The sequence below is a fragment of the Ranitomeya imitator genome, chromosome 5, assembly GCF_032444005.1.
Source record: "Ranitomeya imitator isolate aRanImi1 chromosome 5, aRanImi1.pri, whole genome shotgun sequence".
NCBI lineage: Eukaryota > Metazoa > Chordata > Amphibia > Anura > Dendrobatidae > Ranitomeya > Ranitomeya imitator.
The window spans coordinates 671,960,398-671,979,148 of record NC_091286.1 but is presented as its reverse complement, the minus strand read 5'-3'; the positions used below and the strand labels follow the sequence as shown (position 1 = coordinate 671,979,148).

At 48.7% G+C, this 18,751-nt stretch overlaps 1 protein-coding gene across 2 annotated transcripts in view; it reads left to right on the top strand.

Annotated features, from left to right (window-relative positions):
- LOC138638756 (cytochrome P450 2K4-like) overlaps positions 1 to 18,751 on the top strand; it is a 127,631-nt gene that overhangs the window by 39,624 nt on the left and 69,256 nt on the right. For both annotated transcript variants that reach the window (XM_069728313.1, XM_069728314.1), the window contains exon 2: positions 15,147 to 15,334. In XM_069728313.1, coding sequence (XP_069584414.1) covers positions 15,161 to 15,334 — 174 coding nt within the window. In that variant the 5' untranslated portion in view covers positions 15,147 to 15,160. The remainder of the gene's footprint in view (positions 1 to 15,146; positions 15,335 to 18,751) is intronic.

The window sequence follows — 18,751 nt, the reverse complement described above, 5'->3', positions numbered from 1 at the left end:
CTTGTGCATCATTAATGCTGTTCAAGGTGTGGCTCTTGTACCTTGCAACACCTGAGGGGGGGGTTAAAGGTAAACTTTGAAATTGGTTCAACTAGGCTTCGGCCTACACTCTGCTCCTCTACTCCTCCTGCTGACCTTGGGCTCAAACACCGCTAGTTTTTGCCCGGAACTGCTAGCTGCACAGAGAAAAACACCAGTCAATGTGTTAGTGGGGTTCAGCAACGCCAGCTGTTCCCCTGCTGTGTAGTCGGCAACGTGTCCAGCACAAGCCACGCTGGCACAACAGAACAAAAGCTGCCACCAGTGCAGGCTTCGGCCTACACTTTGCTCCTCTCCTCCTCCTGCTGACCCTGGGCTCAAACAACGCCAGTTTCTGCCCGGACATGCTAGCTGCACAGAGAAAAACACCAGTCAATGTGTTAGTGGGGTTCAGCACCGCCAGCTGTTCCCCTGCTGTGTAGTCGGCATCGTGTCCAGCACAAGCCACGCTGGCACAACTGACCAAAAGCTGCCACCAGTGCAGGCTTCGGCCTACACTTTGCTCCTCTCCTCCTCCTGCTGACCCTGGGCTCAAACAACGCCAGTTTCTGCCCGGACATGCTAGCTGCACAGAGAAAAACACCAGCCAATGTGTTAGTGGGGTTCAGCACCGCCAGCTGTTCCCCTGCTGTGTAGCTGGCAACGTGTCCTGCAAACGCCACGCAGGCACATGAACTGAAATTGAAGGGAGCATGCCCCCCACCCCCCCAGGTGTTTCTATGTATAACAGCCACCTTGTACAGCAGTACTGCTGCATTTGTACAAGGTGGCTGACTTTTTCTCCTTGCACACGTGGAACTCAACAAGTACAAAATGTGTCTCATTACAGACCATTACAATGTCCCTGAGGTGTGACTTTCCTATTTAATGACACGCAGCACCCCCATTGTTAGCGCTGCCCGTCTCCTGACATCATTGGTTGGCTGGCTGTGCCTGTGCATCCCCCCTGCCCGACACAACGCCCCCCGTTGTCTCATATATTTTGACTGCGAGGGTGTGATTGATGGGCACGAGCAGTGCATATGTTCCCCTGTCTTCACTCCCCTCCTTCCGCCTTCTTCTGACTGTGCGGCCTCATGGCCGCGGCATGCGATAAGGGATCAGCTGAGGCCGCCCAGTCTGAAGCAGGTGTAAGGACATGTGTGAGCGGCGAACATATTTACTGCACAAGGCCACGAATCCCAGCACCGCAGTGTGACTTTAGGAAAAGCCACTGTGGGTCTGGGATTTATGGCCATCGTTAACCGCACCGGCCAACATGAAATGAGGTCATGAGACGGCCTGCACTAACAGGGTATTGCCAAGGGATAACAGAAGAGCGCAGTTTCCTGTACTGCAAATAACAACGGTAAGGAATCTGCGCACAGCACCTAGGTGTAAATTTGTACACCTGTGCTGCGTCTCCTTAAAAAGACTAGTTGTCACGCCTCCACTACTGTTTGACAGTATAATGGGCTAAATAGTGTACGTGTTTAATTCAGCGTGTGCAAGGAGCAAAATTAAATAGAGCAACCTTTGACTTGTGCATCATTAATGCTGTTCAAGGTGTGGCTCTTGTACCTTGCAACACCTGAGGGGGGGGTTAAAGGTAACCTTCGAAATTGGTTCAACTAGGCTTCGGCCTACACTCTGCTCCTCTACTCCTCCTGCTGACCCTGGGCTCAAACACCGCTAGTTTTTGCCCGGAACTGCTAGCTGCACAGAGAAAAACACCAGTCAATGTGTTAGTGGGGTTCAGCAACGCCAGCTGTTCCCCTGCTGTGTAGTCGGCAACGTGTCCAGCACAAGCGACGCTGGCACAACAGAACAAAAGCTGCCACCAGTGCAGGCTTCGGCCTACACTTTGCTCCTCTCCTCCTCCTGCTGACCCTGGGCTCAAACAACGCCAGTTTCTGCCCGGACATGCTAGCTGCACAGAGAAAAACACCAGTCAATGTGTTAGTGGGGTTCAGCACCGCCAGCTGTTCCCCTGCTGTGTAGTCGGTATCGTGTCCAGCACAAGCCACGCTGGCACAACTGAGAAAAAGCTGCCACCAGTGCAGGCTTCGGCCTACACTTTGCTCCTCTCCTCCTCCTGCTGACCCTGGGCTCAAACAACGCCAGTTTTTGCCCGGACATGCTAGCTGCACAGAGAAAAACACCAGCCAATGTGTTAGTGGGGTTCAGCACCGCCAGCTGTTCCCCTGCTGTGTAGCTGGCAACGTGTCCTGCAAACGCCACGCAGGCACATGAACTGAAATTGAAGGGAGCCTGCCCCCCACCCCCCCAGGTGTTTCTATGTATAACAGCCACCTTGTACAGCAGTACTGCTGCATTTGTACAAGGTGGCTGACTTTTTCTCCTTGCACACGTGGAACTCAACAAGTACAAAATGTGTCTCATTACAGACCATTACAATGTCCCTGAGGTGTGACTTTCCTTTTTAATGACACGCAGCACCCCCATTGTTAGCGCTGCCCGTCTCCTGACATCATTGGTTGGCTGGCTGTGCCTGTGCATCCCCCCTGCCCGACACAACGCCCCCCGTTGTCTCATATATTTTGACTGCGAGGGTGTGATTGATGGGCACGAGCAGTGCATATGTTCCCATGTCTTCACTCCCCTCCTTCCGCCTTCTTCTGACTGTGCGGCCTCATGGCCGCGGCATGCGATAAGGGATCAGCTGAGGCCGCCCAGTCTGAAGCAGGTGTAAGGACATGTGTGAGCGGCGAACATATTTACTGCACAAGGCCACGAATCCCAGCACCGCAGTGTGACTTTAGGAAAAGCCACTGTGGGTCTGGGATTTATGGCCATCGTTAACCGCACCGGCCAACATGAAATGAGGTCATGAGACGGCCTGCACTAACAGGGTATTGCCAAGGGATAACAGAAGAGCGCAGTTTCCTGTACTGCAAATAACAACGGTAAGGAATCTGCGCACAGCACCTAGGTGTAAATTTGTACACCTGTGCTGCGTCTCCTTAAAAAGACTAGTAGTCACGCCTCCACTACTGTTTGACAGTATAATGGGCTAAATAGTGTACGTGTTTAATTCAGCGTGTGCAAGGAGCAAAATTAAATAGAGCAACCTTTGACTTGTGCATCATTAATGCTGTTCAAGGTGTGGCTCTTGTACCTTGCAACACCTGAGGGGGGGGTTAAAGGTAACCTTTGAAATTGGTTCAACTAGGCTTCGGCCTACACTCTGCTCCTCTCCTCCTCCTGCTGACCCTGGGCTCAAACACCGCTAGTTTTTGCCCGGAACTGCTAGCTGCACAGAGAAAAACACCAGTCAATGTGTTAGTGGGGTTCAGCAACGCCAGCTGTTCCCCTGCTGTGTAGTCGGCAACGTGTCCAGCACAAGCCACGCAGGCACAACAGAACAAAAGCTGCCACCAGTGCAGGCTTCGGCCTACACTTTGCTCCTCTCCTCCTCCTGCTGACCCTGGGCTCAAACAACGCCAGTTTCTGCCCGGACATGCTAGCTGCACAGAGAAAAACACCAGCCAATGTGTTAGTGGGGTTCAGCACCGCCAGCTGTTCCCCTGCTGTGTAGCTGGCAACGTGTCCTGCAAACGCCACGCAGGCACATGAACTGAAATTGAAGGGAGCCTGCCCCCCACCCCCAGGTGTTTCTATGTATAACAGCCACCTTGTACAGCAGTACTGCTGCATTTGTACAAGGTGGCTGACTTTTTGTCCTTGCCCACGTGGAACTCAAAACGTACAAAATGTGTCTCATTCAGACCATTCCACTGTCCCTGAGGTGTGACTTTCCTTTCTAATGATACGCAGCACCCCCCTTGGTAGCGCTTCCCGTCTTCTGACATCATTGGTTGGCTTGTTGCGCCTCTGCGTCCGCCCTGCCTGAAACAATGCTCCTCGTTGTCTTATTTTGACTGCGAGGGTGTGATTGATGGGCACGAGCAGTGCATATCTTCACCTGTCTTAACTCATCTCCTTCCGCCTTCTTCAGACTATGCAGCCTCATGGCCGCGGCATGCGAGAAGGGATCAGCAGAGGCCGCCCAGTCTGAAGCAGGTGTAAGAACGTGTGTGAGCGGCCAAAATATTTACTGCTCAAGGCCACGAATCACAGCACCGCAGTGTGACTTTATGAAAAGGCACTGTGGGTCTGGGATTTATGGCCATCGTTAACCGCACCGGCCAACATGAAATGAGGTCATAAGACGGGCAGCTCTAACAGGGCATTGCCAAGGGATAACACAAGAGCGCAGACTCCTGTACAGCAAATAACAACGCTCAGGAAGCTGCGCCAAGCACCAAGGCGTTATTTGGGACACCTGTGCTGCGTCTCCTTAAAAAGCCAAGTCACGCATCCACTACGGTTTGACTGTAGAATGGGCTAAATTGTGTACGTCTTTCATTCAGCGTGTGCAAGTAGACAAATTAATAGAGCAACCTTTCACTTGTGCAGCATTAATACTGCACAAGGTGTGTCTCTTGTACTTTGTAACACCTGAGGGGGGGTTAAAGGTTTCCTTTGAAATTGGTTCAAATAGGCTTCGGCCTACACTCTGCTCCTCTCCTCCTCCTCCTGCTTCAACACGGGCTCTAACATCGCTAGTTTTTGACCGCAAGTGCTAGCTGCACAGAGAAAAACACACGCCATTGTGTTAGTGGGGTTCAGCAACGCCAGCTGTTCCCCCACTGTGTAGCCGGCAAAGTGTCCTGCAAACGCAACGCAGACACAAAGCTGCCTCCAGTGCAGGCTTCGGACTACACTCTGCTCCCCCTGCTTACCCTTAGCTCCAACACCGCTAGTTGGGGCTCTAGGAAGACAATCTTTAATAGGCAACGCATCTGGGTTCCAGCACCGCCAGCTGGTTCTCGGCAGTGTTCTTGTCACAGGTACTCCCTCGTGCCAAGCCTGGTTTCAGCACCGTCAGCTGTTTCCGGGTTGTGTCAAGCTCACTGAGACGCCTATGCTTGCCCCGTCGTGGTGCGGTCGGGTTAGCCAACTCCAGGGTGCCTCCAGTTTAGGAGCTTCCTATGTGGGCTGCGTGAACTGGTAGTCAAGGCTGGTTCTGTAGTGCCAGTAGGCCCAGCTCCCCCTGTAGGACTGTTGGGGTTCGGTAACTGCGGCTGCCTCGCGGCCTAGCTGTTCTCTCCTCTCCTGTGGGCCTTGGGGTCCACCACCTGGTTCCAGCACCGTCAGCTGGTTCCAGGCCGAGCCTTTGGCTTAGGTGCCTCCTCCTGGGTATCCGATTTCCGCCAACGTCAGGCGGTCCTTGGTAGTGCTTTTAAGCACGGGCACCTACAGCTTAGTAACCGGGTTCCAGCACCGCCAGCTGGTCCTCGGTCGTGCCATTGGCTCTTGCACACTGGGGCAACGCATCTGGGTTCCAGCACCGCCAGCTGGTTCTCGGCAGTGTTCTTGTCACAGGTACTCCCTCGTGCCAAGCCTGGTTTCAGCACCGTCAGCTGTTTCCGGGTTGTGTCAAGCTCGCTGAGACGCCTATGCTTGCCCCGTCGTGGTGCGGTCGGGTTAGCCAACTCCAGGGTGCCTCCAATTTAGGAGCTTCCTATGTGGGCTGCGTGAACTGGTAGTCAAGGCTGGTTCTGTAGTGCCAGTAGGCCCAGCTCCCCCTGTAGGACTGTTGGGGTTCGGTAACTGCGGCTGCCTCGCGGCCTAGCTGTTCTCTCCTCTCCTGTGGGCCTTGGGGTCCACCACCTGGTTCCAGCACCGTCAGCTGGTTCCGGGCCGAGCCTTTGGCTTAGGTGCCTCCTCCTGGGTATCCGAGTTCCGCCAACGTCAGGCGGTCCTTGGTAGTGCTTTTAAGCGCGGGCACCTACAGCTTAGTAACCGGGTTCCAGCACCGCCAGCTTGTCCTCGGTCGTGCCATTGGCTCTTGCACACTGGGCCAACGCATCTGGGTTCCAGCACCGCCAGCTGGTTCTCGGCAGTGTTCTTGTCACAGGTACTCCCTCGTGCCAAGCCTGGTTTCAGCACCATCAGCTGTTTCCGGGTTGTGTCAAGCTCGCTGAGACGCCTATGCTTGCCCCGTCGTGGTGCGGTCGGGTTAGCCAACTCCAGGGTGCCTCCAGTTCAGGAGCTTCCTATGTGGGCTGTGTGAACTGGTAGTCAAGGCTGGTTCTGTAGTGCCAGTAGGCCCAGCTCCCCCTGTAGGACTGTTGGGGTTCGGTAACTGCGGCTGCCTCGCGGCCTATCTGTTCTCTCCTCTCCTGTGGGCCTTGGGGTCCACCACCTGGTTCCAGCACCGTCAGCTGGTTCCGGGCCGAGCCTTTGGCTTAGGTGCCTCCTCCTGGGTATCCGAGTTCCGCCAACGTCAGGCGGTCCTTGGTAGTGCTTTTAAGCGCGGGCACCTACAGCTTAGTAACCGTGTTCCAGCACCGCCAGCTGGTCCTCGGTCGTGCCATTGGCTCTTGCACACTGGGGCAACGCATCTGGGTTCCAGCACCGCCAGCTGGTTCTCGGCAGTGTTTTTGTCACAGGTACTCCCTCGTGCCAAACCTGGTTTCAGCACCATCAGCTGTTTCCGGGGTGTGTCAAACTCGCTGAGACGCCTATGCTTGCCCCGTCGTGGTGCGGTCGGGTTAGCCAACTCCAGGGTGCCTCCAGTTTAGGAGCTTCCTATGTGGGCTGCGTGAACTGGTAGTCAAGGCTGGTTCTGTAGTGCCAGTAGGCCCAGCTCCCCCTGTAGGACTGTTGGGGTTCGGTAACTGCGGCTGCCTCGCGGCCTAGCTGTTCTCTCCTCTCTTGTGGGCCTTGGGGTCCACCACCTGGTTCCAGCACCGTCAGCTGGTTCCGGGCCGAGCCTTTGGCTTAGGTGCCTCCTCCTGGGTATCCGAGTTCCGCCAACGTCAGGCGGTCCTTGGTAGTGCTTTTAAGCGCGGGCACCTACAGCTTAGTAACCGGGTTCCAGCACCGTCAGCTGGTCCTCGGTCGTGCCATTGGCTCTTGCACACTGGGGTAACGCATCTGGGTTCCAGCACCGCTAGCTGGTTCTCGGCAGTGTTTTTGTCACAGGTACTCCCTCGTGCCAAACCTGGTTTCAGCACCGTCAGCTGTTTCCGGGGTGTGTCAAACTCGCTGAGACGCCTATGTTTGCCCCGTCGTGTTGCAGTCGGGTTAGCCAACTCCAGGGTGCCTCCAGTTTAGGAGCTTCCTATGTGGGCTGCGTGAACTGGTAGTCAAGGCTGGTTCTGTAGTGCCAGTAGGCCCAGCTCCCCCTGTAGGACTGTTGGGGTTCGGTAACTGCGGCTGCCTCGCGGCCTAGCTGTTCTCTCCTCTCCTGTGGGCCTTGGGGTCCACCACCTGGTTCCAGCACCGTCAGCTGGTTCCGGGCCGAGCCTTTGGCTTAGGTGCCTCCTCCTGGGTATCCGAGTTCCGCCAACGTCAGGCGGTCCTTGGTAGTGCTTTTAAGCGCGGGCACCTACAGCTTAGTAACCGTGTTCCAGCACCGTCAGCTGGTCCTCGGTCGTGCCATTGGCTCTTGCACACTGGGGCAACGCATCTGGGTTCCAGCACCGCCAGCTGGTTCTCGGCAGTGTTCTTGACACAGGTACTCCCTCGTGCCAAGCCTGGTTTCAGCACCGCCAGCTGTTTCCGGGTTGTGTCAAGCTCACTGAGACGCCTATGCTTGCCCCGTCGTGGTGCGGTCGGGTTAGCCAACTCCAGGGTGCCTCCAGTTTAGGAGCTTCCTATGTGGGCTGCGTGAACTGGTAGTCAAGGCTGGTTCTGTAGTGCCAGTAGGCCCAGCTCCCCCTGTAGGACTGTTGGGGTTCGGTAACTGCAGCTGCCTCGCGGCCTAGCTGTTCTCTCCTCTCCTGTGGGCCTTCAGGTCCACCACCTGGTTCCAGCACTGTCAGCTGGTTCTCGGCAGTGTCTTTTGCTCTTGTACCTTCTGCTCCCCATCCTGGTTCCAGTACCGTCAGCTGGTTCCGGGCAGAGCCTTTGGCTTAGGTGCCTCCTTCTGGGTATCCAAGTTCCACCAACGTCAGGTGGTCCTTGGTAGTGCTTTTTAGCACGGGTACCTCCTGCTTAGTAACCGGGTTCCAGTAACGTCAGCTGGTCCTCGGTAGTTCCATTGGCTCTTGGACCTTCGGCTACCCATCCGGGTTCCAGTACCGTCAGCTGGTTCTCGGCAGTGTCTTTTTCTCTTGTACCTTCTGCTCCCCATCCTGGTTCCAGCACCGTCAGCTGGTTCCGGGCAGAGCCTTTGGCTTAGGTGCCTCCTTCTGGGTATCCGAGTTCCGCCAACGTCAGGCGGTCCTTGGTAGTGCTTTTTAGCACGGGTACCTCCTGCTTAGTAACCGGGTTCCAGTAACGTCAGCTGGTCCTCGGTAGTTCCATAGGCTCTTGAACCTTCGGGTAGCCATCCGAGTTCCAGTTCCATCAGCTGGTTCTTGGCATTTTCTCAGCCTTCTTGTACCTTCTGCTACATTTCCAAGTTGAAGACCCTAAAGTCGACGACCCGGAAGACCACCCCGATGACGACGACGACGACCCGGAAGACCACCCCGATGACGACGACGACGACGGCGGAGATGACGACGGCTGAGACGACGACGGCGGAGATGACGACACTGGAGACGACGACCCTGGAGACGACGACATGGAAGACCGAGAAGCAGAAGAACAAGAGGCTGCAGAACAAAGAGCAGAAGAACATTAAGCATAAGACTTAATATCAGAGCAAAAGATATTATCTAAATTATATGCAGAAGAAGACTAAGCAGTGTATGGGGGTGAGTCCGTTCCTCCTCGTGGTGCCCCTGGATAAAACCTGATGCTGCAGGCCAAACTGAACGCGGACAAATGTAACTTTTGTGACTGGCAGAACGGAAGGTGTAATCTTCCAACTTTTATAGATAACAACTACGGGAATGCCTGTCACAAATGAGAATATGATGAAGAAGTAGAATAGGAAGAATAATAACAGTGGAATAAAAAGAATATGTAGAATAGGAAGAATAATAATAGTTGAATAAAATGAATATGAAGAATGTAATAAAAAAAAAAAATAGGTAGAAGATGAAGAAGAAGATGAATAAGGTGAAGAAGAAGTTGATGTCAAAGATGCTGATGATGATGAAGATGAAAGTGTGGGAAAAGTAAAAAAAAAAAAGAAAAAAAAAAGAAGGGGAAGGGCGTGGAATAGTGAAACATCAATATCTGACAAAATAAAAAAAAATTTACATACTCAATATCTTTTTCACTCCGAACGTCTTAAAAAAAAAAAAAACATGCTATTCTATTTGATTGGGCTAAACCTCATTGCCTTTAATGTCTCCGCCACCTCCCACAATACATCCTACATTATTCTTAGTTGTTTTCCTTCATGTAGAATGAACCTACAAGGCAAGAAAGGGTTTATTTTAATTCCGATATTTTGGTCCCATTGACTTGCATTGGGATCGGGTATCGGTATCGGCGATATCCGATATTTTTTGAATATCGGCCGATCCTATCCGATACCGATACTTTCCGATATCGGAAGGTATCGCTCAACACTAGTGACTGTGCAAAATTTTGTGGCTGTAGCTGCGACGCCTCCAACACTTTTCCTTTCACTTTTTCCCCATTATGTCGATAGGGGCAAAATTGTTTGGTGAATTGGAAAGCACGGTGTAAACATTTCACCTCACAACATAGCCTTTGACGCTCTCTGGGTCCAGACGTGTGACTGTGCAAAATTTTGTGGCTGTAGCTGCGACGCCTCCAAAACTTTTCCTTTCACTTTTTTCCCCATTATGTAGATAGGGGCAAAATTGTTTGGTGAATTGGAACGCGCGGGGTTAAAATTTCACCTCACAACATAGCCTATGATGCTCTCGGGGTCCAGACGTGTGACTGTGCAAAATTTTGTGGCTGTAGCTGCGACGGTGCAGATGCCAATCCCGGACATACACACATACACACACACACACACATACACACATTCAGCTTTATATATTAGACTAGCTGAAGAGCCTGGCGTTGCCTGGGCATAGTAAATATCAGTGGTTAGTTATAGCACCTCACGTCTCTTATTTTCCCATCATGCTTCTCATTTTCTCCCTTACACCTCTTATTTTCCCCCTCACACCTCTCATTTCCCTCTAACACTTCTCATTTCGACCTCACATCTGTCATTTTCCGATCACTTCACTATTTTCCTCACTCCTCTCATTTTGCACTCACACCTTTTCATTTTCACCTCACACCTCTCATTTTCACCTCAGTATATACATGTTTGTCATAATAATAATAATAATAATAATAATCTTTATTTTTATATAGCGCTAACATATTCCGCAGCGCTTTACAGTTTGCACACATTATCATCGCTGTCCCCGTTGGGGCTCACAATCTAGATTCCCTATTAGTATGTCTTTGGAATGTGGGAGGAAACCGGAGTACCCGGAGGAAACCCACGCAAACACGGAGAGAACATACAAACTCTTTGCAGATGTTGTCCTGGGTGGGATTAGAACCCAGGACCCCAGCGTTGCAAGGCTGTAGTGCTAATCACTGCGCCACCGTGCTGCCGTGCTGTCATCTCCCTTATATATAGTATACACCTATGTCTTCTCTTGTATATAGTATATACCTGTATGTCATCTCCCCTGTAAATAGTATATACCTGCTGTGTGTCATCTCCTCCTGTATATATATATATATATATATATATATATATACCTCTATGTCATCTCTTCTGTATATACTATATACCTGTATGTCATCTCCTCATATATAGTATATACCTGTATGTCATCTCCACTGTATATAGTATATACAGTTAGGTCCATATATATTTGGACAGAGACAACATTTTTCTAATTTTGGTTATAGACATTACCACAATGAATTTTAAACAAAACAATTCAGATGCACTTGAAGTTCAGACGTTCAGCTTTCATTTGAGGGTATCCACATTAAAATTGGATGAAGGGTTTAGGAGTTTCAGCTCCTTCACATGTGCCACCCTGTTTTTAAAGGGACCAAAATTAATTGGACAGATTCAATAATTTTAAATAAAATGTTCATTTTTAGTAGTTTGTTGAAAACCCTTTGTTGGCAATGACTGCCTGAAGTCTTGAACTCATGGACATCACCAGACGCTGTGTTTCCTCCTTTTTGATGCTCTGCCAGGCCTTCACGGCAGTGGTTTTCAGTTGCTGTTTGTTTGTGGGCCTTTCTGTCTGAAGTTTAGTCTTTAACAAGTGAAATGCTGCTCAATTGGGTTGAGATCAGGTGACTGACTTGGCTATTCAAGAATATTCCACTTCTTTGCTTTAATAAACTCCTGGCTTTATGTTTTGGGTCATTGTCCATCTGTTGTATGAAACGACAATCAATCAGTTTTGCTGCATTTGGCTGGATCTGAGCACACAGTATGTCTCTGAATACCTCAGAATTCATTCGGCTGCTTCTGTCCTATGTCACATCATTAATAAACACTAGTGACCCAGTGCCACTGGCAGCCATGCATGCCCAAGCCATCATACTGCCTCCGCCGTGTTTTACAGATGATGTGGTATGCTTTGGATCATGAGCTGTACCATGCCTTCGCCATACTTTTCTCTTTCCATCATTCTGGCAGAGGTTGATCTTGGTTTCATCTGTCCAAAGAATGTTCTTCCAGAACTGTGCTGGCTTTTTTAGATGTTTTTTAGCAAAGTCCACTCTCGCCTTTTTATTCGTGATGCTTATGTGTGGCTTGCACCGTGCAGTGAACCCTCTGTATTTACTTTCATGCAGTCTTCTCTTTATGGTAGATTTGGATATTGATACACCGACCTCCTGGAGAGTGTTGGTCACTTGGTTGGCTGTTGTGAAGGGGTTTCTCTTCACCATGGAGATTATTCTGCGATCATCCACCACTGTTGTCTTCCGTGGGCGCCCAGGTCGTTTTGCATTGATGAGTTCACCAGTGCTTTCTTTCTTTCTCGGGATATACCAAACTGTAGATTTTGCCACTCCTAATATTGTAGCAATTTCTCGGATGGGTTTTATCTGTTTTCACAGTTTAAGGATGGCTTGTTTCACCTGGATGGAGAGCTCCTTTGACCGCATGTTTACTTCACAGCAAAACCTTCCAAATGCAAGCACCACTCCTACAATCAACTCCAGGCCTTTTATCTGCTTAATTGAGAATGACATAACGAAGGGATTGCCCACACCTGTCCATGAAATAGCCTTGGAGTCAATTGTCCAATTACTTTTGGTCCCTTTAAAAACAGGGTGGCACATGTTAAGGAGCTGAAACTCCTAAACCCTTCATCCAATTTTAACGTGGATACCCTCAAATGAAAGCTGAAAGTCTGAAGTTCAACTGCATCTGAAATGTTTTGTTTAAAATTCATTGTGGTAATGTCTATAACCAAAATTAGAAAAATGTTGTCTCTGTCCAAATATATATGGACCTAACTGTACCTACTGTATGTCATCTCCTCCTCTATATACCTATACCGCGTTCACACGTTATTTGGTCAGTATTTTTACCTCAGTATTTGTAAGCTAAATTGGCAGCCTGATAAATCCCCAGCCAACAGGAAGCCCTCCCCCTGGCAGTATATATTAGCTCACACATACACACAATAGACAGGTCATGTGACTGACAGCTGCCGTATTTCCTATATGGTACATTTGTTGCTCTTGTAGTTTGTCTGCTTATTAATCAGATTTTTATTTTTGAAGAATAATACCAGACTTGTGTATGTTTTAGGGCGAGTTTCGTTTGTCAAGTTGTGTGTGTTGAGTTGCATGTGGCTATATGCATGTAGCGAATTTTGTGAGATGAGTTTTGTGTGGCAACATGCGTGTAGCAACTTTTTGTGTGTTGAGTTGCATGTGACAGGTTAGTGTAGCAAGTTGTGTGCAGCAAGTTTTGCGCATGGCGAGTTTTGCGCGTGGCGAGCTTTATGTGTGGTTCGTTTTGAGTATGTGCAAGTTTTGTGTGAGGCAACTTTTACATGTGTTGCAGCTTTTGTGCATGTGGCAATTTTTCCGCGTGTGCAAGTTTTGCCTGTGGCGAGTTTTCCATGAGGTGAGTTTTGCACGTGTGGCGAGTTTAGCGTGAGCCTAGTTTTGTATGCGGCGAGTTTTGCGCGTGGCGAGTTTTGAGCGGCGATTTTTGTGTTTCGACTTTTATATGGCGAGGTTGATGTATGTGTGGTGAAATGTGTGCTGAGGGTGGTATATGTTTTCAAGCACATGGTAGTGTGTGGTGCATTTTGGGTGTGTGTTCATATCCCCGTGTGTGGTGAGTATCCCATGTCGGGGCCCCACCTTAGCAACTGTACGGTATATACTCTTTGGCGCCATCGCTCTCACTCTTTAAGTCCCCCTTGTTCACATCTGGCAGCTGTCAATTTGCCTCCAACACTTTTCCTTTCACTTTTTCCCCATTATGTAGATAGGGGCAAAATTGTTTGGTGAATTGGAAAGCGCGGGGTTAAAATTTCGCCTCACAACATAGCCTATGACGCTCTCGGGGTCCAGACGTGTGACTGTGCAAAATTTTGTGGCTGTAGCGGCGACGGTGCAGATGCCAATCCCGGACATACACACATACACACACACATACACACATTCAGCTTTATATATTAGATTTTACACATAAATCTTACTCCCGATACCGATTCCCGATATCACAAAAATATCGGAACTCGGTATCGGAATTCCAATACCGCAAATATCGGCCGATACCCGATACTTGCGGTATCGGAATGCTCAACACTAGCTATAAGCCATTATCATCAAAATTAACAGAAATAAGCACTTGAATTAGATCACTTTTCTTGTAATTACTCTATATAATATATGAGTTTAACTTTTTTTTTATTGAAGAACTTAAATTAATTAACTTTTTGATGATATTCTAATTTAGTGAGAAGAACTTTTATCTGAAGATCCAATTTTCAACTTATACATCAGTCTTTGGTTGCTCAATTCTTTTGTTTTGTTCTTTTCAAACCTTTTTTGCTGTATCGCCTTTTTTTTGCACAGGCTTTTCAGTACATCCAATAAATATTTCTTGAGTCTAACTAGCATTCCTTTAATTATGAAAACTGAAGTGTTCTTAGATGATATACATGAAAACCTAGCAATAGAAGGGTTGATTGCCTTATTTATGTGTTGCTGCTAGGACAATAAGAATTACTTAATGACTTGTTTTTCTTGTGTTAGGGTGGTTTCACACTTGCGTTTTTGTCTGCAGCGTTTTTTGCACAAAAACCGCATGCGTTTTTTTCCCTATATTTAACATTGAAAACGCATGCATTTTTTGTTGTATGCGTTTGGTCCCGTTTTGAAACGCATGCTTTTTTTGCTGCATGCGTTCTTTTTCAGAAATGCAACTTGTAGTATTTTTGAGAGGCGTTTTTTTTGACACATAAAAACGCATGCGTTTTCATGCGTTTTCTGTGTCAAAAAATACATTGGAGTCAATGGAAACGCATGCGTTTTTAAGCACATGCGTTTGCTTTAAAAACGCATGCGTTTTTATTAAAAAAACAGAAAACACACTGCTATGCCACCCCCCACCATAAAGGTGATAAAGGGATCCTAACCCTAACCCTAAAGGGATCCTAACCCTAACCCTAAAGGGATCCTAACCCTATCCCTAACCCTAACCCTACCCCTAACCCTAAAGGGATCCTAACCCTACCCCTAACCCTAACCCTAAAGGGATCCTAACCCTAACCCTACCCCTAACCCTAAAGGGATCCTAACCCTAAAACCTACCCCTACCCCTAACCCAACCCCTAACCCTAACCCTAACTATTTCTGTTTATAGTGGGTTTTTTACTTTATTTTGATGATTGGCAGCTGTCACACATTTCTCAGCATGCGTTTAAAAAACGCAAACACATGAAAAAACGCATGTAATCGCGTGAAAACGCTGCATTTTTTTCACCACATGCAAAAACGCATGCGTCAAAAAACGCAGCGTTTGCACGCGTTTACATGCGTTTTTTCACCATGCGTTTTTTTTTTTTTCAACGCATGCATTTTGAAACGCAAGTGTGAAACCAGCCTTAATCTTCTAATACTCATTTCTAGGTAAATGTTGCTTTATCTGTAATTATGTGTAATTCATACAACCCATTATTCATTGCTTTCTAATGCTTTTCATGTATCTTCACATTTTACAGCTCTCACGTTCACCATGGACCTGGTCACTGTTCTCCTCTCAGTGGTTGTCATCCTATTTTTGGCCACTGTTTTTAAGAATCGAAAACAAGGAAATTACAAAAATTTTCCACCTGGACCAAAGCCTTTGCCGATCATTGGGAATGTCCTCATGATGGACACAGGAAAACCCCATAACACATTTATGCAGGTAAAACTTTGCCATTTTTTAATTAAAAAACCTCCCACTGCAACAAGATGTAACTAATCCAGATGGACACTAAGTACAATAACTCCCCTCCTGGTCGTGTGCTCGCTGTCAGGATTCTTGAGTATTGTCCATGAGGCCGGGGTCATATTTGCGAGTGTGATGCGAAAAACTTGCGCGAGTCTCTCGCATTAATACCCGGCACTGCCGCCGGCACTTGGAGTGTGCGGCTGCATGTATTTCTATGCCGGGTATTGAGGCAGGAGACTCGCTCGAGTTTCTCGCGTCACACTCACAAGTGTGACTCCGGCCGTAGAGTGATTTTCATACTTGCAGTCACATAAAGACTAGAAGTGCTCGTCCTTGCACAGTACTCTTTTATTGAGAGCATGTCTAGTCAGAATTGATGGCAAGTGTGCAAATTATATACTCGTGGTCACTTGACCACCTGATCTCACAGGCAATACCGTAGAATCCAGACAGTGTGCGCACCTCAGGCTGTCATCATTCAGATATTGCAGACTTTTATCCCAAGTCTGGACAACTTGTTTAAATGTGAATGGTTTTTTTAACAATTGTGGCTCAATGGTTTGCACTGTAGTTTTGCAACGCTAAAGTCCGGGATTCAAATCGCATCAAGGACAACATCTGCATGGAGTTGATATTTTCTCCCTGTGTTTGCATGAGTTTCCTCTTGGTTCTCTTGTTTCCGCCCACACTCTAAAGACTTACTGATTTAAATTGTGAGCCCTAACAGAGACAGTAATAAAAATGTATTTAGAAAGATATGTAAATTAATGGCGCTAAATAAAAGAGCAAAATAAATTAATAAAAAATGTGACACTTTGTTCACATTTGCTTCTTATTCTCAGTTACAAAATCTGAAGATTTAGACACAGTTCTATCTGTGGAAGCTCCAGGCAGGCAGGGCCGCCATCAGAGCATTACTGCCCTTACTACTGTATGGGGCTCGGTGATTAGAAGCAGAAAGGGGGGCCCGAACATGCTGGCAGCCCGGTCCGCTCGGGCCCCCTCTCTTTGCTTCTCCTCATCGGGCCCCTGGATATTTTGTTCAAGGCTTCTGAATGCCCGATGCATAACAGCACTGGGGTGTTTTAAAGATACATCTACAGTGTTGTTAATGCCGCCCGGGTGCATTATGGTCCTTCCTGAAGTCAGATGCTGCTCCACTTCCTCATTCCAGAGCATAGCAGTGTGCGGTGTGTCACTCGGGGCGGACGGCGGATGAGAGCAGGTGGAGCCGGCGGGCGGGGAGCAGGGTGAGTCTCACTCTCTTCAGTAATCCTGTCTGCTGAGCTGTATCTAATACTATCCTGTGTAATCCTGTCTGCTGAGCTGTGTATCTAATCATCTCCTGTGTGATACTGTCTGATGAGCCGTTTATCTAATCCTATATTGTGTGATACTGTCTGATGATCCATGCATCTTATCTCCGGTGTGGTACCGACTGCTGAGCCATGTATCTAATCCTCTCCTGTGTGATACTGTCTGATGAGCTGTGTATCTAATCTTCTCTTGTGTAATACTGTCTGATGAGCCATATATCTAATCCTTTCCTGTGTGAACATGTCTGCTGACCTGTGTATCTAATCCTATCCTGTGTGATACTGTCTGCTGAGCCATGTATCTAATCCTCTCCTGTGTGATACTGTCTGCTGAGCCGTGTATCTAATCCTCTCCTGTGTGATAGTGCTGAGCCGTGTATCTAATCCTCTCCTGTGTGATAGTGCTGAGCCGTGTATCTAATCCTCTCCTGTGTGAAACTGACTGCTGAGTCATGTATCTTATCCTCTCCTGTGTGATCATGTCTGCTGAGCCTTGTATCTAATCATCTGTGTGATACTGACTGCTGAGCGGTGTATCTAATTCTCTCCTGTCTGATACTGTCTGCTGAGCCACTTATCTAATCCTCTCTTGTGTGATACTCTCTGCTGAGCGGAATCTCATTCTCCCCTGGGTGACCCCATCCGGTGGGCACTGTGGTATAACCTCTTCTTCTGACTGGGGGTGACGGATGAGCAGGCGGAAGGCAGCGAGTGGACGAGAAAGGTAAGGCAGCGAATCGGACGAGCAGGGTGAGGCGGCGGGCGGACGAGCAGGGTGAGGCAGCGGGTGGACGAGCAGGGTGAGGCGGCAGGCGGACGAGCAGGGGGAGTCTCTCCAGTGAGAAGAGGCTTCAGGTGGCTCACTGTGGCTGTGGCTGGACTGGTATTATGTGGCTAATGAGGGATGGCTAGTGCTGACCGAGGGCTGCATCCAACAGGGCCCAGGGGGAGGCTAGTGGAATGTTTAAGCTACTGGATAATCCTGACCTGCTGCAAAACCAAATGCCCAATTATAACATCAGGCAACAGTGCTCAGAGTCAGGATCATCCAGTAACTTATAAGTTTTGGTTGGGGTTTGGAATGGGGGTGGGGAATTATTGATGCAAGTGGGTATATATGATTGGGAAACCTCTTTATTATTATTATAGCAGTGTAATTATTGAAATGGGGCTATCGGTCTGTGCTCGCACAGCAGTGCATGGACTGGGCGCCAATTTCCTTACCAGCATCCTCATACATTCTGTGAGGCTGCTGAGTTCAGGTCAGTAGACCCGCCGCAGGTCCATGCACCACGTGCCAAGTGCAGACCGATATTCACCAGAAGTGGAACTTTTCCAAGAGAGGGCGGAGGAACTGTTGAAGATTCGAAGAGTGGAGGTGGAAATGGGGGTGGAGCCTGGATGGAGCTACAGGGGGCCCCCAAAATTTTGGCCGTATTGGGCCCTGAAATTCTTAGTGGCAGCCCTGCAGGCAGGTAATTCATCTAAAATCCTGCTCCTGACTGTTCTCCTGTTCTGTTGTCCCTGCTGCTTCTAGTTATTAACTGATGCCTTCTCTGAGGATCGTTCTCAGCAGTCATGGCTCTATACATTTTTGTATGGGGAAGAGTCAGATGATCACTTATATTTTGTGACTTTATAAGGCGGCCAGGGTGGTAGTCGTGGCAACGGGCTGTAGTGTTCCCACACCCTAGTGCCTCACCAAAGCAATATAATGTCCCTTCTGCTGCATGTGCAGCGTGCACAGCAGAACACTCACATCAGTTGTTGAAGTCCCTTCATGCTCTGTCTCTCTGGCTTCAGACCCACAGATCCCACAAATCACTCCGGACTCCATGTTCATGCTCAACAGTACAACTATACTTAAACACAGGGTTTTTGTCACTGATGCCATACAGTTCCTTTGCAGTGTCAATCCTGAGGCTTTCTCTGACAATCTCTGTTCTTCCTGTTGATCAGCTCTGGCCTCTTGGACAATCCCTGTCCCACCAGGCAATCTCTGGCTCTTCCTGGCATCTCTGTCCCTTCTGTGACAGTCTCTGTCCCTTCTGTGACTACCATGCTTCTACGTCCC